The 25,199-nt window shown below is 54.3% G+C and overlaps 3 protein-coding genes and 1 non-coding gene across 8 annotated transcripts; 2 read left to right on the top strand and 2 right to left on the bottom strand.

Annotated features, from left to right (window-relative positions):
* Positions 1 to 3,288: 3,288 nt before the first annotated feature.
* On the bottom strand, positions 3,289 to 13,230 carry SLC27A4 (solute carrier family 27 member 4). Of its 5 annotated transcripts, none has more exons than XM_030961701.1 (14): positions 13,143 to 13,230; positions 10,620 to 10,786; positions 9,545 to 9,939; positions 8,685 to 8,843; positions 8,253 to 8,322; positions 8,056 to 8,147; positions 7,419 to 7,528; positions 6,782 to 6,991; positions 6,443 to 6,569; positions 6,116 to 6,253; positions 5,816 to 5,980; positions 5,264 to 5,410; positions 4,865 to 5,025; positions 3,289 to 4,524 (listed from the first exon to the last, which is right to left on the bottom strand). In XM_030961701.1, the coding sequence occupies exons 2-13, from the start codon at positions 10,778 to 10,780 to the stop codon at positions 4,868 to 4,870; spliced, it is 1,932 nt and encodes a 643-aa protein (XP_030817561.1). In that variant the 5' UTR covers positions 10,781 to 10,786; positions 13,143 to 13,230; the 3' UTR covers positions 3,289 to 4,524; positions 4,865 to 4,867. The 5 variants fall into 5 exon arrangements, 3 of the variants coding, with proteins under 3 accessions (XP_030817561.1, XP_030817560.1, XP_030817562.1); XR_004061227.1 differs by having other exon boundaries at positions 3,297 to 3,424; positions 4,416 to 5,025; XR_004061228.1 differs by having other exon boundaries at positions 3,297 to 3,421; positions 4,416 to 5,025.
* A 142-nt stretch (positions 13,231 to 13,372) lies between these two features.
* On the top strand, positions 13,373 to 13,461 carry TRNAR-UCU. Its single transcript is given in 2 exon segments — positions 13,373 to 13,409; positions 13,426 to 13,461. It is a non-coding gene; the product is annotated as a tRNA-Arg (tRNA).
* Positions 13,462 to 14,339: 878 nt separating this feature from the next.
* Positions 14,340 to 20,060, bottom strand: COQ4 (coenzyme Q4). Its single transcript, XM_030961654.1, has 7 exons — positions 19,726 to 20,060; positions 19,475 to 19,654; positions 18,947 to 19,043; positions 17,310 to 17,412; positions 17,072 to 17,201; positions 16,203 to 16,296; positions 14,340 to 15,666 (listed from the first exon to the last, which is right to left on the bottom strand). The coding sequence occupies exons 1-7, from the start codon at positions 19,856 to 19,858 to the stop codon at positions 15,504 to 15,506; spliced, it is 900 nt and encodes a 299-aa protein (XP_030817514.1). The 5' UTR covers positions 19,859 to 20,060; the 3' UTR covers positions 14,340 to 15,503.
* TRUB2 (TruB pseudouridine synthase family member 2) lies at positions 19,841 to 24,005 on the top strand. The gene is given in 9 exon segments (XM_030961653.1): positions 19,841 to 19,956; positions 20,083 to 20,211; positions 20,309 to 20,383; positions 20,905 to 20,966; positions 21,275 to 21,356; positions 21,901 to 21,973; positions 22,343 to 22,479; positions 23,128 to 23,382; positions 23,385 to 24,005. Coding segments are annotated over 9 exon segments (957 nt in total). The 5' UTR covers positions 19,841 to 19,856; the 3' UTR covers positions 23,429 to 24,005.
* The last annotated feature ends 1,194 nt before the right edge of the window (positions 24,006 to 25,199 follow it).

The raw sequence follows: 25,199 nt of genomic DNA, 5'->3' as shown, positions 1-25,199 counted from the left end.
CAGCAGCAAACAGCCCTAAGGACATTCTCTTCCCTTGTGAAGACTCTCTGCTTTGGGAAGGAAAGCTGCTGTCCCTTTCCTCTCACACAGCATGATGAGACATTCACAAACCATCATTTTGGTGGAATCCCTGGCCACACAGTCCCTTCAAACTGGAGAGGGAGAAGCCACTCCTGGCTCTGCTCCTGGTTACACTGGAACCACTCAGGGGAATCAAGTATTTCCATTTCTAAAGAGTGCACCAAAGGATAGTCTCTTCTTTAGTCCAGAATATTTCCCTGTCACTGCTTAAAGGCAAAGCCAGCTCCCCTTAGTGCAGAGGAGCAGGCAGCTGTCATTGTTTGGGAAGGCTCTGGCACACCAAGAGTGGCAGGAGGAGGCTGGAGAGATGCAGTGTTTAAGATTGTCACAGACTTTCTCGGCAGCAGAAATTAATTTCACCCAGAAAGATTGTGAGCAACTTGCAAAGCCCCCATCTGCATTAAGGCTAAAATACACTCCAGTTTTGCACACTAAGCATGCCCTGGCTGGGCTGGACCTAGAGCAGACCAGAAAAAAAGTTGCCACATTTTTTGTCTTGATATTTTGTCACTGTCCAGGACACAGGGTCTGGGAGAAGCAGTCATCTCCATGGGGAAAAGTACATTTAGTTTGTAAAGCTCTTTGGCTTTGCTTAAATTAGCAGTTTGATAATAACTCTGGAAAGGATTTTAATGTTTTCTTAACCTCATGCAAACAGAATTTTAAGTGTTTTAATTAAAACAGAACAATACCTCGTACTTTATGTATAGGACTTTTATCTACATGCAGCTGTTGAGCCAGACTAGCGCGTTGATCAAAGGGGAGGGATGTCTCACAAGGTGTCTCTAATCATAGAGGATTCAATTAGCCTCCTCCTTAAAACTGCACAAATAAAAAGATATTTTAAAAATCAGACTATGATTAAACACTGGCTACTTCATTCCAAATACTTCTCTGCTGGAAGTGTTGTGTCTCAGCATTGATCCCAGGCTCAGCACCACACCTGCACTTACATTTCTGGGCCAAGAGCTGCAGGGACACTTGCACATAAACTTCATTTTTTCCAGAGGAGCTGGGACTTTAGAAAGGCCCCAGGATTTCAAGCCAAAGCTGACAGCCAGCGGAAAACCTCTGACTGGTGTAGCTGGGTGTTTCAGGGAATCCTGAAGCACTGCCAAGTGCACACAACCCTCCTCAGTCAGGACAAACAGTGCCAATGGTGAATGGTCCCCAGGCACCAGATCTCCAGAGGGGACCAACCTCCCCACACCAGCCTTGCTGCACAGGGGGGCTCCTTTGAGCATAGCTCAGGGCTGTGAACACACCTCCCTGGGGCTCCCCTCTCCCTGGGGCATGCTCTGGCACAGAGGTGTGTGTGGCATGTGCACACACAGCCCTCCAGGTCTCTGCTATTGATGGGCTGAGTATCAGAGCCCTCTGTGATATCTGCTGAGCTCCTTCCCAGTGACAAAGCACCTCCCATCTCCCCAGAGCAGGAGCTCTCACCTCGGGGGGGCCTCATCCTGCTCCTCTTGCCTGAACTGTGCATCTCCCCCTCCTCACAGCCAGCCCAAAATACAGGGCTTGGGGTGAGCTCTTGCCTATGCTCCAGCCAGGCCCAGCTCCTGACTTGTGTTGGCACCAGCAAGGGCTACATCATGCTCCTCTCACAGGCCTATAATTCCCATCCATCTCCAAAACCCAGCAACTCAAGCCAGTCTCCATTTGTATGGGCTCACCAGCAAACAAGTAACAGCCATATTTCCATAAGCTTCCAAAGCTATTCACATCTGCATTTAACAGGCAGTGCCCTGAATGCATAAATTTCCTTTGGTAGGTTTTTTTAACCTACCCTGCTCTCAGACAGACAGAAACACAGTGTTGAGTTTTCCCCTGCAACCCCTCTTTCTTCACCACAGCCATCTCCTGCAGGGAGGGAGTACAATCCCCCTGTATCCCCCTCTACCACTCCAAACCACCCATCTCCAGACGAGCACCCCCAGATCTGACTTCAGGGTGGCCAAGCTTTTCCTCACTGCCTTTAGCAGGATGAGGCCTGGTGGTTCAGGTTGCTGCCCACCACCCCCCTGGCACAGCTCGGTGACCTGGCTGCTGCCCAAGTCTCCATCAGGCACAGTCTCCAGCCAGGAGGCCGGGCACAGTGCACAGCAGTGCCTGGGACTGCCACCGGTCTCACACCCAGCACCATCATCTGTATCCAAAACTTCCTCTCCAGCTCAGGCCCCCACCCTGCGTGGGTACCCTCCCACTCCAACATGCCGCGCTTGCAGGGCTCTGAGCGGCACACGGGGGCTGTGACAGCCCCGGAGCGTGTCCCCCCGAGGGGAGGCGTTTGCCGAGCCCAGCCTGCCCTCCTCCGGCGGCTGCGAGCGGAACAGAGCCCGCAGGTGGGAGCAGAGCACCTATGGAGTGCTGCACTCCCTGCACCAGCTCCCCGGCCCCTAAATATGATCCCTGAATGCAAAATTTCCTTGGTAAATTTCGTGGCAAAGCTGCTGTTTGAGGGCTGAGTCCCCTGATGCTGCAGGGCTGTGGGGATGATCTCTGTTTTCCACCAGCTGCTTTGGGACAGATGCATGTGAGTGTCCACAGGACTGAAATACTAAAATTTATGCTTTCAGCTTAGAGATGCTGGAGAAGACACCCATTTGAACATGTCAAAAGGTGAAGTTGATATATAAAGGATGCAAATTTCCAACACTCTTATGGTGTGGTTCACCAGGCAACACATTTCACTCAGGTTCGTGGAAGACATTTGTCCCTGGCAGCCCCATACCAAGAAGGAGCCAGGTTCTCCTATCACCAGGGTTGCATGCAGAAGGTGTAAAAGATGGTTCTGGCAGCAAGGGAAGTGGAATGGCTACCAAAAAACTTGTCTGCAAGGGCAGAAATGAGCTGGGAAGTTCAGCATGGACAAACACAGAGAGAAGCAGCAGGAAGAGGAAATAGAGAACAGGAGAGGGGTGGAAGAGCCACATGTCCAAGGGTAAACAGGGAGAACTGGGCCAGAACAAACTGGGATGGCAATGGAGAGTTAGTGGAGGAAACTGGGGAGGGTCTGATCAACATGTTGTGTTCACACAGTCACTAAACCCAGCAGCAAGGGGCTTGTTCCCCCTGCTCTAAGATGAGCCAAAATGCACACAGGGAGGTGATGCTCTGGAGTGGCAGTTCCCAAACCAGCAAAGTCCCCCACCTTCCCTCACAAAGCAGGACTGTACAAGGAAGAGGTAGGAAACAGCAGCATAGACCCATACTTGTGTTTAATTGTGAGACCAGGACGGACTGAGGCAGGCAGGTACGTTGGTGTGGAAGCACAGCTAGAAGAGCAGACACACCCTGCCCTCACAAAAGACAGATGTCGTTTTAAGGAGTAACCCTGCTAAAAGCATAAAAACAAATTATTAAAAAAAAAAAAACCAAACCAACCAAACAAACAAAAAAACCCCAAAAAATAAAACAAAAAAAACCCCCAAAAACAACCCAACCCAGAGTTTTCTCTGGAAGAGAAATTTCTGCTTGTTTTCTGAGAACTCGAATTGAACATTGCAGCTGAGGCTGTTTCATATCAGACACAACATGGGGAATTCACATAGCACAAGTCAGGTGTTTCACACAGACATTTCAGTTCAGGGCCCTGCTCTGGTGCTGGAGACAGGGAGGGCTCTTTTGGGAAGGGATGCAGAGCACATCTTTTGGGAAGGGATGCACAGAGGCTCTCACAGAGGCCACCCTCCAGAGGATGTTCTCTCCCCTGACAAGTTACCTCCTGAGTACATCTAAGCAAAGGCAAACTCGGCCCTTCTTCCCACTCTCCCACTTGCTTTTTGCAAAGAAGAAGGTCCAAAAAACAATGCTGCATCCACAAAAGATGGAAGACCCAGAGAAGTGTCCACAAGATAGTGGGATTTGCTCATGTCCTCCACCATGGAGCAAGGCCACAAGGACATTTACAGTTGCACCCACGCTGGAAGAGGAGAATCAGTCCCAGATGAGCATCCCACCTCCCTGTGAGAGAAAAGGATTCTCCAAGAGAGGACAGGTCTGGGCTATCCCTCCACCTACTGCACAAACCCGAGACACATTCAAAAGTACGGACAATAAATTAAGATTGAAAAAAAAAAAAGTCAGCGTGTATTATATATATATATATGTATATACACACACACACACACATATATATAGATATAATATAATATAATGTGCGTGTAATTGTGAAAAATAGAAATGTCATGCCCAGGAGAGAGATGGCATGGCAGAAACACACCTCTGTCCCCCTCCTGAGCCCAACACTACCCTGCTCCCCTGATTCACCGCAGACACAAAACACCAGCAAGGCCGAACAGAGGGAAGGGGCTGCGCCTGGCACCCACCTTCCCTCTGCCAACTGGGTCCCTGTGCCAAGGAGAAGCTGGCTGCTTGGTAGAGAAGTGGGGAAGAGCCCAGCACCGGTCCCTTCATGGCCTTCACAAGGAAGGGTGGCTGCAGGCAGGAAAAGGTAGGGAAAGACAGGAAAAGCAAAGTGGAACGGCAGGGGCACCCCCACCCCTCCTCAACTACCCAGGGCCCTGCCCCTCCCATGGCATGGGACCACCACAACTGTATCAAGCAGAAAATAAAGCCATAATGAGTCAATGCTTTGGTATGTGACCATCCCCCTCCCCTCAATCCCCTGTGTTCCTCCCAAACCCTTATCTGTAAAACTTGTCAAATAAAATCTCTAGTGTGCCTTTTATGTCACTCTGTGAACTTTTCCTTCCCCAGTGCCTGCCTTGCCCCCTGTCCCCAGCAGGATTTGGGAGGTGCCTGGCTTGAGCCCCACCAATTACAGCTTCTGGTCTCCGGACTGGATTCTGCTGAACGCTGCCTGGTCCAGTGGCAGGTAACAGCCTTCCCTGGAGTCCAGAAAATACAACCTGTCCTTCACCAGTGCAGGGTCAAAGCCCTGCTTCCGCAGCTCCATCTTCTGGAACTTGTAAGTGCCTGAAGTGGGGAGAGAAGGAGGAGTAAGGGCTCACTAGCCACACACACTTCCATCCCCACCACACTTGTGCAGCCCCAGACCCAGCCTTGTGTCCCCATGCCTCAAAACCACCTGAGGAACTGGACACTCTGTGGGGCAGAGAGGCTTCATCCCCACCCTACAGAGGGTGTAACCAGGTTTTCCCCTCCCAGCTCCCCCAGCTCCATGTCCAGTGTGAGTGTGCATGCCATGGCTCACTTGTCTTGGAGACTTCGTGCAGGAACCGCAGGAAGACGGGACGTGCGTACACTGGCAGGGCCTTTTTCAGCTTGCTGGAAAAGTCTTCTAGGTCACAGGAGTTCTCTGGGTCAGCGATGGCTGCCATTCCTGCCCTCCCTTCAACCCCTAAGAGGCAGAGAATGAAGAGCACTCAGACACACTGTCCCTGTAGCATCATCTCCCCTCTGCCCTGCACCAGCAAGACCCTGCTTTGTACTGAAGCGCTGGCACGTCCAGCTGTGTCACTGCTGTGTCATCACCCTGTGGCCAGGGCTACCAGTGACACCCTGCAGTCACAATCATGGCCAGAGAGGACACAGGGTCCTTACAAACCAGCCAGAATCAGAACAAAGCTTGAGAGAGTGAGGAAACCCTCTGGTTCCTGCTAGCCACACTCCTTGTGGCCTCTTCCCAGCTTGCCCACAGGGAGCCTCAGCCTACCCTCATCAATCTGGACATGCAGGACATGTTCACACCTAAGTGTTGGAGGCCTGCTTGCCTCTCCTGATTGTCCACTTCCCTCTCAGCTACCTGGGATCTCCACACCATACACCACCACGTCCGTCAGGTTGAGGATGCGGCTCAGCGTTCCCTCCACCTCCGTGGTGGAGACGTTCTCCCCTTTCCATCGGAAGGTGTCCCCGGTGCGGTCTCGGAAGTACATGTAGCCATATTTGTCCATCACCAGGACATCCCCTATTGAAAGCAGTGAACAGGCAAAACCATGAGGTGTTGGCTAGGAGCAACCCTGGAGCATCTCAGAGTCCCCATTCCCACACAGGTGCCTTTCTCCTCCACTCCCAGCAGACAGAGGGGTCCTGCTGGCCTCACCTGTGAGATAGGCAGCGTCCCCTTTTGTAAACACGTCCCTGGCAATTTTCTTGTTGGTGGCTGACTGATTCAGGTAGCCATCGAAGTGCTGCAGGGGATTGCTCCTGACAATGCGACCCACCAGCTGCCCCGGCTCCCCTGCAGTGAGAAGAGGGGATGAAGGGGGGAAACACCACCACCCTCAGCCCCCAAGGCAAAAAGGGTGTCTAATGGGGTTGGTGTGATTTAACTGAGCAGAGACAAATCCAGGGAAATTATCCTGAGGTATTGCGAAACAGTCCCACTCCCATTGGGCTGAGGGGATTTTACCCCTGTGGTTGTCCTCACCTGGTTTGCAGCTGATACAGACACCATCCGGCCCCCGGATCAGCTCCATAGTGTCTTCATCCACCTTCACCAAACCAATGGGGTGCACATTTGGTAGGATCCTGCTGTTGAAGCCGCATGACCCAACCTAGAACAGAAAGAGCTCAGAGCTGTGGGTAGCAAGGACATTTGTCCCACCTGAACACACTGCTCACACACTCCCAGAACACCACAGAGATGGCACCACACAACAGCCAAAACCCCTCTGGGTGGATGGAGCAAACAGCCCATTTGGGTTTCCAACCCTGCCCAGGCCAGCTGTCACCCTTTGGGACACGAGGGAGGATTGTGGGGCCTTACGTTGCCATCAAAGTTTCCCAGGCTGCAGTTGCACTCGGTGGCCCCGTAGAACTCGGCCACCTGGGGGATGCCAAAGCGGGCCATGAACTCCCTCCAGATGGAGGCGCGCAGCCCATTGCCCACGGCCATGCGCACGCGGTGCTGCCGCTCCGTGTCCTGGTACGGCTGGTTCAGCAGGTAGCGGCAGATCTCCCCGATGTACTGCACAATCTGGGAGCAACACAGAGGAAACACTCACTAGGATCCCTCTGCCAAGCCCTGGGTTCTCTGAGGCTGCTTCAGGGCAGGAAGGAATGGCACAACACACCCAAAGTTTGCTAAAGAGGCTGCAGTAGAAAAGAGAAGTTCTGCTAACTCGTCCAGCCTGTCCTTCCCTGGCTAACCCACCTCTCTAGGCTGTGAAACCCATCCACTATCTTCTGGCTAATGCTGGAACATGAGAAGGACATGTGAAGCTACCAGCCCAGGTGGGAAGGACACAGCCCCACCACCATGAAAGGTGGTTTGGACAGACAGAACCGATCCAGGCCTCCTCCACTTCCAGCAGCTGGGCTCTCCCCATAGAGAGCTCTCTCCCTGGCACAGACCCCCAGGCTTCCTGCCCACTCCCCATTGGCCCCTTGCCTCACAGCCTCACCGTGCAGTTGTATTTCACACAGTCCTCCCAAAAGTGTGAGGCTGAGAACTTCTTGCGGATGACAACCGTCATGCCCTGCAGCAGGCACTGCCCAATGCCCACGATGTTCCCTGCAGAGAAGCAGCCAGGAAAACCCTCAGCCCCCAAACACCTCCAGCGCAGCCCACCCAAGGAAAGAACCGGCAGGGCAAGGCAGAGGCCATGGCTGGCTCACAGCAGTGGGGGTTTGCCCAGCCAAAGCCTCCAGGGCCACAGGCACAAGGGAGGAGACACATGGCAGTAACATGTAGGGCAGCACTTTGCACTTAAATACCCCAGCATGTCTCAGCCAGGCAGGCACTGCTTCCCCTGCCCCTAGACTTTCCCCCCTTACTTTCCACAGGGAGCAGCAATAAGGAACAGGTATTCCAAAATCAGGGTAGGATAACGCCCTCCCCACACACTCCCTGCTCCAAAGGTCAGCCAGATCGATTCTTGGCTTCCAGGGGAAAAGCAGAAAAGGCCTCAGTCACACACTGCAAGCAGCAGTCTCATCCTCCTTAACATGGAGATCACAGCCACACCAGCCTCCAGCCTGAGCCCTGGGCTTGGCTGAGGGAAGAGTCAGTCCCAGGATGCTCTGTATGGCACACGTTACCTGCAGCGTGGTAGAGCGGGAGGCAGTCGTAGATCACATCATCGGACCTCATCCGAAAACCGTAAAAAACCAAGCTGGACATGCGGAAGTACCTGAGGGGAGGGTGAAAAGGCATGTCAGGAGCAGGGTCAGGGGTGCTGTGCTAGGAGAGGGCAGAGCTCAGCCCCATGCTCCCTGAGCCCCTGTCACAGCCTTACCGGCAGTTCACCACAATGGCAGCCTTGGGTAGCCCCGTCGTGCCAGAGGTGTAGATGTAGAAGAGTTTATCTGGGGAGCAATGAGGAGACAGGGTCACATTTCCAATCTAAGGGTTGGGAATGTGACCAGGAACCAGGCAGAACCAGGAGAGAGGGACAATCAAAATTTAAACACTCTACTCTTGCCAGCTGAGCCAAAGCTCTCATGTAACAGCTCCAAGAACATCCTAGGATCAACCCAGGTTTGTTGGACACACGGAGGGTATGACAGGATACTGCTCCACACAGGGCTGGGCTTCCAACACTGGAGTAAGACCCATCCCAAACACCCCTTGCCATCACCATCCCCAGCAGTCTTGCCAGAGTTGTAACCAGCTGACCCTCAAAATCACCACCACCTCTTGTGTCTGGCCCCAAGAGCTGAGTACATACCAAGAAAGCCTTTAGCAGGGGGAGCTGGCTGGTGTCGCTGGGCCATCTGCAGGAGGGGGTCCAAGTGTTTTGCACCAGGGAGCACAGATTTAGGATTTTCATCCCCAGACCAGAAGAGATGAATGGATTTATCCAGGGAGGGCTGCACCTCCTGAATTGCTGAGAAAGTAAAGAGGGGAGCTGGAGAAAAGCAGCAGGGTGGCTACAGCACAGAGACCCCCTGTCCTCCCAGACAGCCTGAGGGACACCCTGCCCCACCTAGCAGTACCCCCACTGTGCTTGGCAGAGTCCCCAAAGGGCTCACAGCCATCCCAGACAGATGTTGTTCCCACGATTAACAGATGCTGGGGCCACAGCCCAGACCTCTTCAGGGACCAGAAGATCCTGTTTTCCACCTTCCCCCATCCAAAACCTCTTTGGTGCCAAGAGGTCTGTTGACACCTTCAACCTCAGAGGTGTGGGCTGAAATACACAAGGAACTGGAGCCAAGGTGCTGCAAGGATGTAGCAACAGCCATGGAGAGCAAGGGGAGGTTCCTTCTGCGCAGTGGGGCAGGCCCAGTCCAACCCAGGTCTCCATGCTGGGAATGGACTGGAGAGACACAAGGAAGATCCTCATACCCAGGCTGACCTGCTTGGGATTGAGACAGCACTGCACTCCAGATCCTGCCCAGTGTCCAAAGGAATCAAAACTAACCAAACAAAAAAATCCAAACACAAATCTAATTCCTGGATGATTCAACTGTCCATTCTCTTCCAGATCTCTGTTCTGTGGTGGGCAGGAAAGGAACACTGAACCCAGTGACTAGACACGCCTCCCTCCACTCCAAAGCGCTCCCAAAACATCTGCCAGCACCTCACCTTCTATCATCTCCACCCCAAAAACCACAGCTTTGGAGCTGGAGATGGTGATGCAGTGCAGCAGGGCGTCCAGGCGCAGGTGGGAATTCACCAGGGCCGTCTCCACGCCGATCTTGGCCAGGCCGAGCCACAGCCCCACGTACTGATTGCGGGACTCCATGAAAAGCGCCACCACGTCCCCTGAGCGGAAGCCCTGGCCGTAGAAGAAATTGGCCACCTGGTTGGAGTACTCGTCCAGCTGACGGAAGGTCCAGCTCTCGCCCGTGCCTTGGAAGATCAGCGCTGTCTTCTCTGGATACTTCCTTGCGGTCTTCTGGAAGATCTTGGCGATGGTGTTCTTCTCCCTCATGTGCCTCCATACCTGCCACTTCACCCGCAACAGGACCAGCCCCGTGCTGCCAAAGGAAGGGGAGCAAGAGGGCAGCTGCTCAGTGACCCCTGCAAAATCACTTCCTCAGCAAAGCCAGCACAGCACAAGGACCTTCTGAGGAGCTGCAAGAGCCCAGCACTTACACCAGACCCCACTCGAGGTCAGCAGCGGCTCTGCGTGCTCCCCTGAGCAGTGGGCACATAGGCAGAACACATCTGCAGAGAGGCTCATAGCCAGGGACTGATGGAGGCCAGGGAGAGATGTGTTTGGAAGTCTGCAGACAGGGATGTCCCTGATCAAAAGGGCATTTCTGAGCCTCGAGTGCTCTCCAAGAGGTATCACACTCCCTCCCCCCCATATCCTTGCCAGGAGCTGGCACAGCCTGATACCAACTCGGAACAAACTCTGCACAGGGACCTGGTGCTACGCCAGCAGCTTTAGGGACAGGGTGAAGTACAAGGACAGTCAATAGACTTTGACTTTGATTTCAGCTCAGCTGAAATCTATCCTTCTTGGGAAAAGTCTGCCCGTGAGTTCGGAGTCACCTGGACACGGCAGAGGGAGATCTCCTTCCAGCCAGGCAAGGTGCCAGCAGAAACCCAGGCTGTGCAGGGAGTCAGGGACTGTGCTCACACATACACACACACCAGGGCAGAGCAGAGGGCCAGGGGTGGATGGCTGGACCATCCCAGCCAGCACACCTACCTGACGTCCCTTGGTAATGTCTTGAGGAATATGAGGAAGAATTCCCATCCACCAGATGCCAGGTAGAAGATGAAGAGAGCAGGGATGGCCTGGATCCAGGACAGTTCCAGAGTGACCCTGAGGAACAGCAGCACAGCTGCAAAAGCAGCCAAACGCAGCATTGTGGCCTGCAGGGAGAGAGAAACCATGGCCATCAACCCACGCACCCTGGACCTGGTGATAACAATCCCATGGGCGTGGGATGCCTGAGCAGCCCCCAATTTCCTGGATGAGGTCCCTGAGTCATCAGTCCTCCTGGCAGTGAGGATGTAACCCAGCAGCCCAGAGATGTAACTTTATCTGACCCTGGAGGTGGCCTCCAATTGAGCCATGAGCACGAGAGCACAGCCATTCCCACCTGGGGAGCCACATCCTGCACACCAGCCAGGGGTCTGGCCACGCCCCAGCAACATGAGATGCAGGATAAAGTCACTCCCATGGATGTGTGAGCAAAGTCATGGCAGGAGGCTGTGTACAGATGATTGGAAGCCTCCATTCTACCCCAGAATCCCTCCGTCCTCAAAATCCAGAGTCTCCCAGGCCTCGAGCATGAGCTCTCCTGCATGCCTGGCTCCAGGACAGCCATCACAGCTGTTGGAAGAGCACAGCTTCATGTGCTCCAGAACACAGCTCAGACAGCATCAGGAAACTCTGTTCTTTGAGCTCTGCTTGTGTTTGCAAACCCTCATGTTGGCAGGCAGTTTCCTGGCCTGGGTAGGCTGGAGACACTGCCAGAGCAGGTCAGGGATGAGGCCAGGCTGGAGTGGGCAGAACAAGGGCTGTCGCTGCTGCCAGGAGTGCCCAGGCCCCTGTCCCATTCCCTGGGGACAGTGACTCTGGTACTTGTCCCTCCAAAACAGCATCCCCGTCCCCATCCCAGACACACTCCAGAAGTAGCTCTGAGACTCAGAGATGGTGAGGTAGCAATGGCTCTTTTCAGGCAATAGCAATGGGAGGAGGAAAATGACAGAGATGTGACCCTCACAGCTCCTAGATAAAACTGGCCCTTCCTGGCATGGACACAGGCCAAAAGGAAGGAAACATTTGCATCATTTCCCTCTTGAAGATTGATTTGCTGCTCTGAAGCTGGAAGCCCTGCATGGGCTCTTGTACAACTGGTGGTGCTGGGAGCCACAGCCACACTTGTGGCTTTCCCTCTGCTCTGTGCAGCCCCCCAGATCCAAGGAGCGTCTGTGGATTTGATACCAGACGCTGGCAGGGTGGGAGCCAAGGCAGTGCCACATGCTCACATCTTGTTCCTTGGCTGTCCCACCTCTGAGCTGTGCCACCAGCAGCAGGCTGGGATGCATCAGAGCACAAGACGCCACTCCCAGGGGGACACCTGGAGACATTTTCCCACCCACAGCCCTTACCCTGAGATTCCCCCTTGTGCCAGTGACCTCTGAACACTCCCCACCAAACACCTACTCCCAGATGTGATGTCACACAACACTGTCCCTCTGCCTTTTAGGGACAGGACTCACTGTGCTTTTGCCTGGGAGCCTCTCTCTGCACTTACACAGGGCAATTTTTACTTCACCATCAAACTACTGTGCCTCAGCTGGGACCTGGGCCCTCGGTTACAGCCTCACACCAGCCAGAGGTGGAGAGGCAGCAGCGGGGGAGCCCCACTCTGTGTGGGCAGCAAAGGGCTTAATCTCCGGCTTGAAGGCAAGGCAGGCTCAGGCAAGCCCCTGTTATCCTCTGCTCCTATCTCCACCTCACTTCGGCATCCCGGTGCCTCCTACGGAGATACCCGGGGAGGGATTCCCGAGAGATACCCGGGGAGGGATTCCCGAGAGATACCCGGTGTGTTGCTGCCAGAGACCTCCAGCCCTGCGTAACAGATTCAGGTCTTGTCCAGCTGCATCAGCACAGAGGAAACGAAGCCATGCCTGTAGCTCACAGCCAGCAGACACCGAGGCAAAGAGCGGGGACCCACCCGGGGAGCACCGAGCCCGAGGAGCGGGTCCCAGGGGGACAAGGGGCAGGTGGCCGGGCTGTGAGAAGCCCCACCGTCAATGGCACCTGGGCAGGCACCTGTCCCCCACCTGCCCAGGGCAGGGACCCCCGTGTCACCCCCCTGGGGACCCCGGCAGGGAGGTCGAGCAGCGCTGTCCAGCCCCATCACCCGAGGCAGAAGGGCAGGGAGGGCCCCGCACCGGGATTCAGCCAGGCCCCGCCACCCAACCCCGCCAGGCCCCGGAAGCGCCCGGGCACAGCCGCTCTCGGCGGGCCAGGGCCCGCGGCGCGCTCGTGGGGAGACCGGGGGACGGAGGGATCCCGGCGCTTGCCACGGTGCCCCACGAGGAGCCCCGGTACCTCATGCGGAGACCGGCGGAGCGGAGGAACCCTGGTGCCGCCCGCAGGGCCGCGGCGCCTGATGGGGAGCCCGCGGGGCCGCCCGCGGGGAGGGAGCGAGGCCGCCGAGGCGGCGCCGGGGGCTGACGGAGCGGGGTGGGGAGGATGGTGCCACGCTCTTACCGGACTCCGGGGCGTCCGCTGAGGCCCGGCCACCTGCACCGGGAGCGAGGCCCGCCCGGCTCTGCGGCAGGGGCGGGGAGGGGCGGGCAGCGCGGGCCGCCGGGAGCTGTAGTCCCGCCCGGTGCACCGGCCCGGCCCCGCGGTGACGGACGCAGCGCCGGAGAACGGTGGCGCGGGCGGGGCGGGCGGGGCGCGGGGAAGAGGCGGTGAGGGCGGCGCGGCAGAGCGAGGGCTCTGTGGCGCAATGGATAGCGCATTGGACTTCTAGCGTGTGACGGGAGTCATTCAAAGGTTGTGGGTTCGAGTCCCACCAGAGTCGCATTTTGCCGCCGGGGCGCGGCAATCGCTCCCGGGGCTCCGCGGCCGCACCGGGTCGGGGGAGCCGCGGCCCCGCCGGGCGCTGCCACCGCGCAGGGTCCGCCCGTCTGCCGGAGAGCGCGGAGGGGGAGATCCGTTTTGGGAGCGGGGTCAGAGGCGGCCGGGGCACCGCGAAAAACCCGGCCCCCACCGGGGACCGTACTCAGCATCCGTCCCAGCACTTCAGGAGTTAATTGTTACCGCGTCCCCGCAGTACGGGCATGGTGGAGCTGCCACTTGCCCACAGCGAATATATCCTCTCCAAAAAAAGCATTTTCGTGTGGCTGCTGTCTGCCCTCCCCGAACCACCCTCTGCTCCCTCTGCCGCCTGCTTTCCGCAGGCTCCTCGAGCGATGGCTGCAGGAACGGGAGCCACAGACACTGTTACTTGATCCGGCTGAGCAGATGCCGTTTAAAATTACATGATGTGACATTTCTGTAGCGCTGGCACCAGCCCACTGAGCCACACGTGGCTGCACGAAGGCGGCACCATCAGCACCGACAGCCCGGACACGTAAAGGCCTCCTTAAATAACCCAAAATGCAGCAAAAACCTCTCTCACGGTCTCACGGTCATCATTTCCCACGTTTCCTTGACTGCTGCTCACAGTTCCTGGAAGCAAATCTTTGCTGCCCTTTGGTTTATTCACCCCAAGGTTCTGACATTTCTGGGTCATTTTACAGGCAAATGTTTCTTTCATCTCGACCACTGCATGAAGATAACCCCCACACTGTGTGTTTTACTGGCAGCTAAAGGATGTATTTATATACTGACTTTTAGTTTCTGAAATAACTCTGGGGGCCAAGGGAGGATTTAGAGAAAAACCCAAAGTCTGGCTCATGGGGTGGCTGATGCAGGGAGAATTTAGAAAAAGGAAGCCTGGGGGGCAGGAAGAAAACCTGCTGGAGCCAAAAAGGATCAGGTTTCACATCAGGTCTCCAGCTCACAAGGGGAGATGGGGCAAAAGGACAGGGGTAATGAACTACAAGCCCCAGTATGGATTTATTAAACAAGAAGGAATTCCAACAGCAAACACACATGAACAAAGAGCCCCTGGCCTCGTGACTCTTTGCCATCACATACAGCAACTCTGCTCCCTGGCTGCTGGCAGTCTGGAGCAGTTTAATTAACCCAGACAGCAATCAGCTCCCAGACACAGCACCAGCAGCCGCTGTTTCTGCACTCACTGGATTCAATCCCATCATCCCAACTGTGTCATTTTGTTGCCCAAGGAAGGGATGATTCCTACTGAACAGCCAGCACAATCATGTGGATTTCATAATTTTTGATGGGGAGGGACTACAGGGAGACACAGCAGACTAGGATCAGCTCTCAAAACAGCCAATCCAGGAGGAGAAATATCCAAAGGTATTTCCGTGCCTGCCCTGTGGGTACAATCACACACTGCCTGGTCTCTGAGGCAGGAAGTGAGGCACATCCAATGTGACCCAACAGGAGACCAGTCAGGCACCAGTACAAAATGGGATTTCACCACTGCACACACCAAACCTGCCCCTGTGCTCCTCTGGAAAATCATGGGTTTAGCTCCAGTACAGGGCAGCCCCAAGATTTGAAGCCTCAATCTTCCCAGGATGGGAAGGGTGGCAGGAAGGATTTACCTGCACAGCCTTGGGGCTGCAGAGGGCCAAGGCATCCATTTGCTGCAGCATGCTCCCTCCCCATCCCAGCACTTGGGAGCATCAGTACCGGAATGCTGCTGCTGGCAGAGCTGAGCAGCCAGACCAGCTGGCAAAGGCACATCTGACCTTGACATCCCACAACCAAAATCACAAACAGGCTGAGGTTTTGTCACAGCCCAGGGAGGTGCCAGCTGGCCCCTGCCAACAGGCTGGAGCCAGCTCTTGGCAGGAGGAAACACAGCCCTCGGGCCCCTGGTGGAAGAGCTGCAGCCACGCTGTGCTGCGGGCAGGGCAGGAGGGTTTGGAGAGCGGCTGAGGCTGCTGCTGCCAGCCGGGATCCCCTGGGCCGTCCCCGCAGGAGCTCTCACACTCGGACGGCCGGGGGAGGGAGGATGCCGAGCTCCGCCCGCAGGGACTCCACCGGCTGCTCCCAGCGCTGCTCGTAGTAGACGTTCAGGAAACAGCTGGAGTTGAGCCCGCTCCGAATCGCCCAGGGAACCAGCTCGGTGGCCAGGACCTGCAGCTTTCTGGAACAAACGACACAGGTGGTGGCAGTTCTGATATCCGCATCCATTGTAGGCTGATGCCAAGCCCATGTGTCCCATGTATCCCTTTAACTTTCTGGCATCCCCTCTGCTTAACTCACAGGGGAAACTGAGGCATAGAAGAGGATGGTGTGCCAGGAAGGTTACAGCCAGCACCAACCCAAGGCCAGAACTCAGGTTCTGTAATTGCTGGGCAACAAAACAGATGTGCTGGGGCAGGGAACAGCTCCCAGTGTGGTGAGAATCCTGCTGGCCCTCAATACATGCCCATCCAAGGCCTGGAAATTGCTCCTGCCTGGCACAGGGGAGCTGCTGTTGAATGCAGATTAAGCATCAGGCTCTGCTTCAGCGACAAGGCAAAGCTGTCACCCTTGTCATGTGGGGACAGCAGTAGGCTCATGGAGGGATCCGCGACTGAGTCCCCACTGCAAACCAGCAGTGTCCCCTCTTTGTCCCCAGTGGACACGCGAAGGCAGTGCACAGGCTGGGTGTGCCCAGGGCAGGGACCGGGCACCTACCGTGAGCTGAGCCGGGCAGGGCCGAACGCTGCTCCCAGGACACACATGGGCAGCCCCGTCTGGATGGCTTCAAACCACTTCACCACCACCTCGCCTGGGGGAGCAGGGAGGCTGTGAGCAGACTGCACCTGGATCAAGGGCAGCCAGGGCTGTGTGGCTCCTCCGCACAGGCTGTACATCTGCCCTTCCCGAGGACGGGAATGCTGCCTCAGCCTGGCCAGGGCCTCATCCTGTGCCAGGATGGGCCGTGTCACACACCACTCATCCACCCCAGAGGGATGGCACCCCACAAGCCCTGGGAGCTTGGGGAACACATCCCAGGCAGTCCAACTCCTTGCAGACCTCGGCAATGAGGTGCCAAGGCCTGATGCTCCGTGTGGCTCTGCCAGCACAGGCCTGTACAAAACTGCCTGGACTCAGGCAAAGCCTGAAGAGCCCTGTCATGCTGGTCCCCACAGGTACCAGCAAGGCTGCACCTGTGACCTGCTATTGAGTCAGCCACAAAATCAGGGCAAAGGACACAGAGACATGCAGATAAGGAGCAACCAGGAATTCCCTTCTGCCTTCACAAAGAGATTGCAAAACATCCCTCGCTCTATGCCACCCTCCCTGCCAGGCAGAAACCACCCATCCAGTGCCTGCCTGTGCCCAGGGCTTGGGCAGAGCATCTCCCAGCAGGGAAAAGGTGACATCTCATGGCCTCTCAGTCACCACAGAGCCAGTGATGTAGGACAGTGATGATGCAAAATCCTCCCCTCCGGGCTGAGGATCAGGGAGTCCAGCTGGCCCAGCCTGCTCCATTTCTGGGAGGCAGCTGAGCACAATTGGTGGGTTTGGCAGTGCAGCACTCTAAGCCCACTGCTGCTCACCCAGCATGTTGGTTGGCATGCCCAGGAGGGTGTGCATCAGGTCGTGCACTTCCCGGTACCGCTGGATCACGTACGCCAGCTCTTCATCGTCGACAAACTTGGGCGGCATCCGCGTGTCTGGAGAAACTTTCTGCAAGTCCAAAGAGGCCCAGCTCAACTCTGTGGCTCCAATCTCACCTGTGCTCCCAGCAGAGGGATCAGCCACAGAAATCTGCGCCCCATGAAACCCCACACTCACGTTGTCCTCCAGGAACCGGACATATTCCCGGCCCAGCGAGCCCTCCGGCAGCCCCTGCAGCCCGGCCATGTCCAGGGTGGACAGACGGATGCGAGGCCGTTCCCTGGAAGCAAAACACAGCTCAGTGAGACTCCCAGGGAAATCCACGGCAGCAGGTCCTGCAGAAAAGGAGCCCTTGGAAACCCCCACCCCTGCCCCTGCCCATCCGTGCTATTTTCTCTCTGTATGGACAGCACTGTCTGCACGTCTCTTGCAGAGGCTGGGACACAAATTGCTTAAAGGATCTACCTGAAGCCTTGGCAATAAAAGGGCCTTTATCTTGTCTGCTTGTAACAACTCTGGTGGGAAAAACACCAGTGTCCCCTGCACTGAAAAGCTGCTGCTGTGTGAGCTGCCAGCCAGGTACAGCCAGCCCTGAAGAGCAGAGAAATTTAATGCCCGTGCACAGCAGCCAGAGCTTCAAAGGAGCAACCTCAAAGAGGAGAAGGAATTTGTTCTAAGCACAGGTTTAATTTCAATCCTGCTCAGGTTTTCACCACCAGCCACACGGCAGCCACGGTCTCCTCTACAGGTTGTTGGCAAACAGGTGCCTCACAGCCTTGTAAGTAAACAAAAGCCCTTTTATTTCCATTCACAGGGTAAACTCTTCCCATGATAAAAGATCCAGGAGCTGTTCAGCACCTGGAGTGCAGGTGCCAGGGAGATAAGCATCACTGGCACCACTTTCACACTGGCTGCAGATATTTCCTTGTGTATTTGTTGTTAAAGGGACCTCAGCAGATTGAGGGATAAAAACAAAAAGACCTGTGTGCCCAATTCAGACCTCTGCAAATCCCTGGAATACCACAGGGCAAGGAGCAGGTGGGTATGTCCCTTCCCAACCCTCTCCCTGGCAGTTCTGCTGGGGTTCAGCCCCATCCCAGTGCTCTGGATGTTTTATCAAGTCAACTTCTCAAGCCAGGATGAGACTGGTCTGCACAAGCATATGGCAAAAAGCAACTTTTCTCAAGCTCCTATGTGACACAAGCAGCAGGTGTGACTCATGACAGGGAATAGGGAGAAGGCAGGCAGGTATGCAGTGAGAGCTTGGTCAGTAAGAGAAATCCCTCCTGGTCCTCAGCCTTGCTGCGCTCAACAAGTCCTTGCAGACACGGAAGCAGAAGTGATGGAGTCTTAAAAAAGAAAACAAGAGAACTGGCCTAATTTCATCTTGAGCCAGGAAAAAAAATATGGAAGTGTCTAAGGAGGAGGAGACCAGCAGAGACAGAGTCTCCAATGCAAGAAAATGCAGCAGCAGGCACAGGGAAGAAATCCATGGATGTAGTGTGTTCTCATCACTGCTCAGCATCCACATCCATGGATTTCTCCCCTGTGCCTGCTGCTGCATCTCGTGGTGTTGGCAGCTGCCAGTTCCAGCAGTGAAGCAGAACAGACAGGCAAGTGGTGCCTGCCCTTAGATGTGTCACAGGGCTCCTGTGAACGTTAAAAATAAAGTTAGCCTGGAGGGTTAGAGCTACAAAACACTTGTGCTGCTTCCAAGCTCTCCCTTCACAGGGCCAAGGAACCTGCTTGGCCTCGTGTCTGCAACCCCACCACAAACCAGGCAGCGAGGGAGGGAGGGATGGGGAGGGACGCACTGGAGGATGCGGTAACCTTCAGGGTGGTTTTTCATCTTGTCTCGCAGGTTTGGCAGGGCCAGGCAGCCTGTGGTCTCCCCAAGGACTGCCACCATGTCTGAAAGAGAGACCAGAGAGTGACCCAAGAGCTGCTTTCGCAACACCCAGCTATCCTTGGTTGGCAGGTGAGGAAATGGGGCAATAAACCATTGACCAGGAGCAGGCAGGAAGCCCGTGGCAAAGAGTGGATCCCATAAACCACAGATTTTCAACTTCAGGGCTACTTTGCCCTGGTGTCACCCACATGACCCTTCCTGGGAACGGGATGGAGGAGCAGTCATGAGGCCTGGGGGACTCTGAAGGAACAGACCGGTCTGGGGGGCATCACAAGGGGGTCACACTGGGGCGTGTCTGGGTTTCCTCACTCCCGCTCTTTCACAGCCTCCTGCACCGGGTCAGTTCTCAGCCCTGCGCTTGCCCCAGACTCTCCTATGAAGCCTCCAGGCTGCAGGGAGCGGGATTTCCTGGCGCTGCCCTCGCCGGCCTTACCGTGTCTGTAGGGGTCATAGAGCGCCATGACCGCGGAGCCGGCGGCCAGCAGCGCCTTCTGCAGCGGGCTGGTGGGGATGTGCCCGGGGTACAGCTGCTGCCACCCTTCCATCTCCTCCTCCTCCTCCTCGCCGCGTCCATCCCGGCCCCGCGGCTCGCTGTGGCTCGGCCGGGCTCTGCCTGCGGGGAGCAGCGGGTAAGGGAGGGCCCGGCTGCGGGGCTGGCCCGGACGCTCCGGGGGCTGCACTTGCCTGGGTGAGCGGGACCCCCCCGCAGCAGCAGCGGGACCCCGGCCCGCGCCGCCCGCAGCAGCAGCTGCCGCATTCCCGGTTCGGCCCCGCCGCTGCCCCGGAAGCGCCCGGAGCGGGGCGGGGCGGCGGCCATGGCGGCGGCCGGGCTGGCCGGGCTGTTCGCCGTGTACAAACCGGCGGGGGTGGCCTGGGGCCGCGTCCGGGAGGCGCTGGAGACGCGGCTGCTGCGCGGTGAGCAGGGACCCCCTAGACCATCCCATCCCCAGGGGCTACCGGTGGGGCCCGTCCCGTTCCATCCCGTCCCCGGGGTTCGCCGGCCGGCCCTGACTCCCCCCTCTTCCTCCGGTTCTCTTTCAGAGCTGAACGCGGCTCCGGAACGCGCCCCCCGGCAGCGAGTCCGCTTCCTCCCGAGCCCGGCCCCGGGCGGCGATGGGGCCGTGGAGCTGGTGGCTGCCAGCGTGCCGGTGCTGGCCGACCACCCCCTCGGTAAGGACACAGCGGGGCCTGGCCCGGGGCGCACCGGGGACCGCTGGGAGCCCCGGGCAGGCGCTGCGGACCCGCTCCATCACTGTCTCCGTTGCAGTCCGAGGCCCGCGGTTCAGGAAGCTGAAGATCGGAGCAGGTCACCGGCTGGATGTGAAGGCTTCGGGAGTTTTCGGTGGGTCTCGTCCCGGGGCAGCACCATGTCCTGCTATCTGCGGGGTGATGGGTTTCCATGCAGGGAAGAAAGGTGGATGCACGGCCATTGCACTGCAGCAGCCCCTGGATCTCACAGCCCCACTGGGACTTAAGGGCTAAAACACAGAAGAAGTGGCCCAGCAAGCTGCTGGCAAAGCTAGATGGGAGAGACCCAGGCACAGTGGGTTCTGCTGGGGGACACTAATCCCCATGTCTACTCCACCAGCTCAGCTGGCTTCGCTGTGGCTGGCACTGCTGAGCATTTGCCCTGAGTGCCCAGGTGGAAAGTTCTGGGGAAATCCAAGAATTCTGGTTACAGCCCTTTGGTTTTCATGCCAGACAATAATCTGGGGGTCTAATTGCACTGCTCAGACGTGACTCCTGAGGAGATACAGCCCTGTCCAAGGGGCAAGAGTGCAGTGAGTGTTCAGTGCTGTGTAAATGCACATCAGTGACTTTTTGTGAGGCTGAATAACAGGTTCCCCATTTTCTATGTTTCAGTGCTTGGTATTGGCCATGGGAACAAGCTGCTCACTGACCTGTACAACTGCCACCTGACCAAGGTAGGTGTTAGCTCTCAACAGAACCCCAGAGTGCCATCACAACTTGATCCTGCCCCAGTGCCCAAGAGCAGCCTTGTGATGTTGATTCTGCACTTAAGTCTCAAACCTGCCAATGCTTTTGAGAGCCTTTCAGGGTCCAGAGTTTCATCATTCACATGAGCATCCACTTGTGGCCTTTTGAGCACAGGATGCTGCTTTTTGTATAAAACTCTCATAGCCTGCAATTCTGGCAGCTGCATGGTGCAGTACTGCTGCTCAATTGCTTGGAGCATTTTTTTGATAAATTGCACTCTTTGTCCTTCTTCCAGGTTTATACTGTTGGTGGGCTTTTTGGTAAAGCCACTGATGACTTCTCAGACACAGGAAATTTAATAGAGAAGACAACATTTGGTAAGAAACTGATTTGATGTGTTGTTGATTTGTTGTTTTTTTTTTTAACAGACCACCAAACTACAGATTAAAGTGTTTAATCAGGTGAATTGCACAATGACAAAAGCCACATCTTGCATGTCTTCTAGCCTTTGTTGATGTTGTAGCTCCCCTGTTCTAAATCTAACCATGATATATACATAGCCAGTGTGAATGCTGGTCACAGTGGTTCCTGCTGGGTTGGTCAGGACCCAGATCTCCTGTGAATCACACTTGGAGGTAGCAGTTAGGAGATTTCATTGAATGAAAACATATGATAAGAAAACTGGAGCATCAACATATTGGAATCAGTTAAGCAAAATAACTCTTCCCTTTGCAGTCCAGCTCTGTGGTGCTCCATGTAGAGCCAGGGGAAGTGACTTTCCAAAGGCCACCCCTCAGCTCTCATCAGCCCCCTTTGATGTGACTGCCTGCCCGAGGGACAGCAATACCTCAGTGGCACTTTTCAGACTTTCCAGTTTCTGGATGGATAATTGAGACTTTATTTTTGCCTTAATATTTGCAGATCACATCACAAGGGAGAAGCTGGAGCGGATTCTCGCTGTCATTCAAGGGACAAATCAAAAGGCTCTGCTGACGTGCGTATCCACCAGAGCAATGAGCTGATCTGATCCCACTGCCATGTGCTGGTCTTCAAAACAAATGAGAGGATTTTGTTTCCCATAATCAAAGTCTGTAAAGGTTGGAGTGCTAGCAAGGGACAGAGAGGAGTTACTCTGTGTGCTCTGTGCTCTGGGGAGAGGTTGCAGTTAAATGTCCTTCTTGTATCCCAAAATCTCCAATCTGCTGGTTTAGAACCAATCTGCTATATTAGGGCTGACAAAAATAACTTGTAGACATGATAGTTTTAAGAATAAAAATTGCATCTCTGTTTTAAGGGATGGACATATTTTGAATTTCTTTGGAGAGAATTTCTAAATGTCTCTGCTGCTCTCTTTTTTCCCTAGGTATTCTAACATTGATATGAAAACACAAGAGGCATATGAGCTGGCTGTCAAAGGGTTGATTCGTCCCATGGGAAAAAGCCCCCCAATAATCACAGCAATCCGATGCCTCCAGTTTGCACTTCCAGAATTCCAGCTAGGTAGGACTGGCACAGAATGTCCTGGGGAGCTCTGAGTATGTATTATGGCAAATAAGTTGGTAAACTTAATTTTCTTACTCATTATTTAATGCTATTAATTTATTATCAATTTACAACTTCTCTGGTAAATCCAGCCAGCTTGTAATTTTTTCCTTGCCAGTTCAGATCTAAGCCCAAGGCTGGAAAATTTGCATTATGAATACTTATGGGGGAAATTCTTCTTAGCACAATGTTTCAGTGTAATACATTTCAGTGCTGGGTTTTGGGGTTTTTTTTAAAGTGTCATTTGTTTTCCTGTAGCCAGTCCCCTTTCCCTCACAAATTATTTGTCTTATTAAAAAAGGTGCCTGTTTCTCCCCTTTGAAACACCTAAATTTCTACATTACTCTTCTATATCTATAGGTTTGTTTTCTAAAGTATTTATATATAAATATACATAATAATAAATAGTAAATTTATATATATATCTAAAGTATATAAAGTATTTATAAAGGGTGTGGAACACCCTGCAGTATTCCAGAAAATCATAGTACGTTCTTAGTGTCTTATGCCAAACCAGTTCTTTCAGTGTAACTGCGATGTCTGAATTTACAATATCAGAGCTTGTGTCCAAGTTTTGCTTCTGAAGGAATGTCTCTGTCCTCCTAGAAATCCATTGCTTGCATGAGACTCAGCAGTACCTGCGGAAGGTGGTTCACGAGATTGGTCTGGAGCTGAAATCATCTGCTGTGTGCACACAAGTGCGGAGAACACGCGACGGCGTTTTCACGGTGGACGACGCTCTCCCGAGAACTCAGTGGAACCTGCAGAGCATCCAGGAGGCAATTAGGAACTGTCAGCTCAAAGTGGAAACAGAGCTGGAGAAAACCCTGGCAGCACATGAGGAGAACAGTCCTCTCCATCAGCTGGATGGGACACAGCTGAGCATGCTCTGCAGGAGCGTCGGTGAGCAGCACACTAGGGCAGCGACGTGCCAGCGAGGTGATGGACAGCAGAAGGAAAGAGGTTAATTGCAGTTCACTTCCACCCTTTCCTTGAGATGACTTTTATCAAGAGGTTTTTTTTTTCTTCAGTGACAGACTGTATCATTTTTTTTAAAGCATAACAAACAGTTCATTAACAGGAGGTAGCTGTGCCAAAATTCCTGTTGATTTTGAGAACATTAGGTTGCTAAGGGATATAAAAACCCACTCCTGTATTGTTTAGCAGCAGGAAGTAGTGTCTTAGAAAGCTCTATTCCCTTAACTGCACATGTTTTTCCTTGCAACTGGCAGCATAATTTATCTGCTGTATGGATTTTATTTTCCCTGTGTTCTGAGTATTTTCTTTCCATTAGCCCTGCTCTCAGACACATGAGAGCTCAAAATCAGGCTAAATGAGGGATGTACAGGAGAAAACACAGCTTACCCAAAGCAATGCAAGGAAATGGTTTCATCCAGAGTAGGCATGTGATGAAAAGTGGCTTATAATGGGGACTAATGCACAGGATACACAAAAAATAAAATGGAAAATGACCTAATAGGGAAGAGGTTGGTTCTTGGCTCAGTACTCATCCATGTACATTGGCCCATAAAAACCCTGCAAGTGCCACTTTATTTTACCCTTTTTTTCCTGAGGAACCAAGGGGGTTCAGTGGTCTCTGGTGTCCTCTGCAGCAGCTCCTTGCAGACAGCAGGTCCTGTCCTTTGGTGAAACTGTAAACACTGTGATACCATTTGGTCTCTGTTAGCTCATTATAGCTGGGTCTGACTTTGCAGAAACACACTTTCTAAATTGAAGTTAAAAGTCTGGAATTACACTTACCATTATTGCACTCAATGGTTTTCCAGTTATATACTTAGTGAGTTTGGAGATCTGTTTATGGAAATTAGAAGATTTGTTCTGTTCCTCTCCTGGACTTGGACGAGGGCCAGCAGATTTCATCCTCCAGGTGACAGTAACTCTGGGAGGGGCAGTCATGGGGGCCATGATGAAGTACCTCAGTGGCAGTGTGCAGTCCTGTCCTGAAGCATCCCAGGAGTTCTTAGTGCCTGGAATATTTCAGTTCTAGTTCCTCTGGGCTGCACAGAGCAGCCAGAACAGCCGTGGAACGCAGCTGCCACCACCTGACAGAGCCACCGTGCCAGCAGCAGGGATTCCCCAAGGACATGGTGCCCTGTCCTTGGTTCTGTGGGTGTTCTCATCCTCCATGGACAAGGGATTGGGATCAGGGATCTTCCCTGGACACCTGCCCAGTGCTGCCTGAAGCATAAACCCATCCCTGCAGCCACAAGCAGAACACTTGCACAGCTACAGCTGCAAGTTTTAACCCCAGTGCTCCTACATAGTGGGGAAGAAAACATGGACTTCTCACTCCTTGAACAACCTTCAGTAACTCTGGTAATGGATTATACTTTATCCCCTCAGCTCACACCTCACACAAACTGGAGAATTTCCATTCATTCTATTGCAAAAACAATTCCCAGTTGTGTGTGTCACTGACAGAGTAGCATTTTGGTTGGAACACTCCAGGCTGAACCAGTCCTTCTACACAGAAAATACCAGCCAAAACAGCAACTTGAGTAACAAAGTTTGCATTTCCCAATTCTTGCCACCTTGTGCCTTTTTTCCTCCCCTTAAAACTACTCCAAAACACGTGAGTGTCCCACACTTGGCAGAGGGGTAGGTGTTGAGGAGGGGTGTGAATGTTCCCCCTGAGAGTCCACTCTGGTCCGGCCACA

This window comes from Camarhynchus parvulus, chromosome 17 (assembly GCF_901933205.1).
Source record: "Camarhynchus parvulus chromosome 17, STF_HiC, whole genome shotgun sequence".
NCBI lineage: Eukaryota > Metazoa > Chordata > Aves > Passeriformes > Thraupidae > Camarhynchus > Camarhynchus parvulus.
The sequence above is the reverse complement of the archived record's forward strand: the minus strand, read 5'-3'. Positions and strand labels throughout refer to the sequence as shown.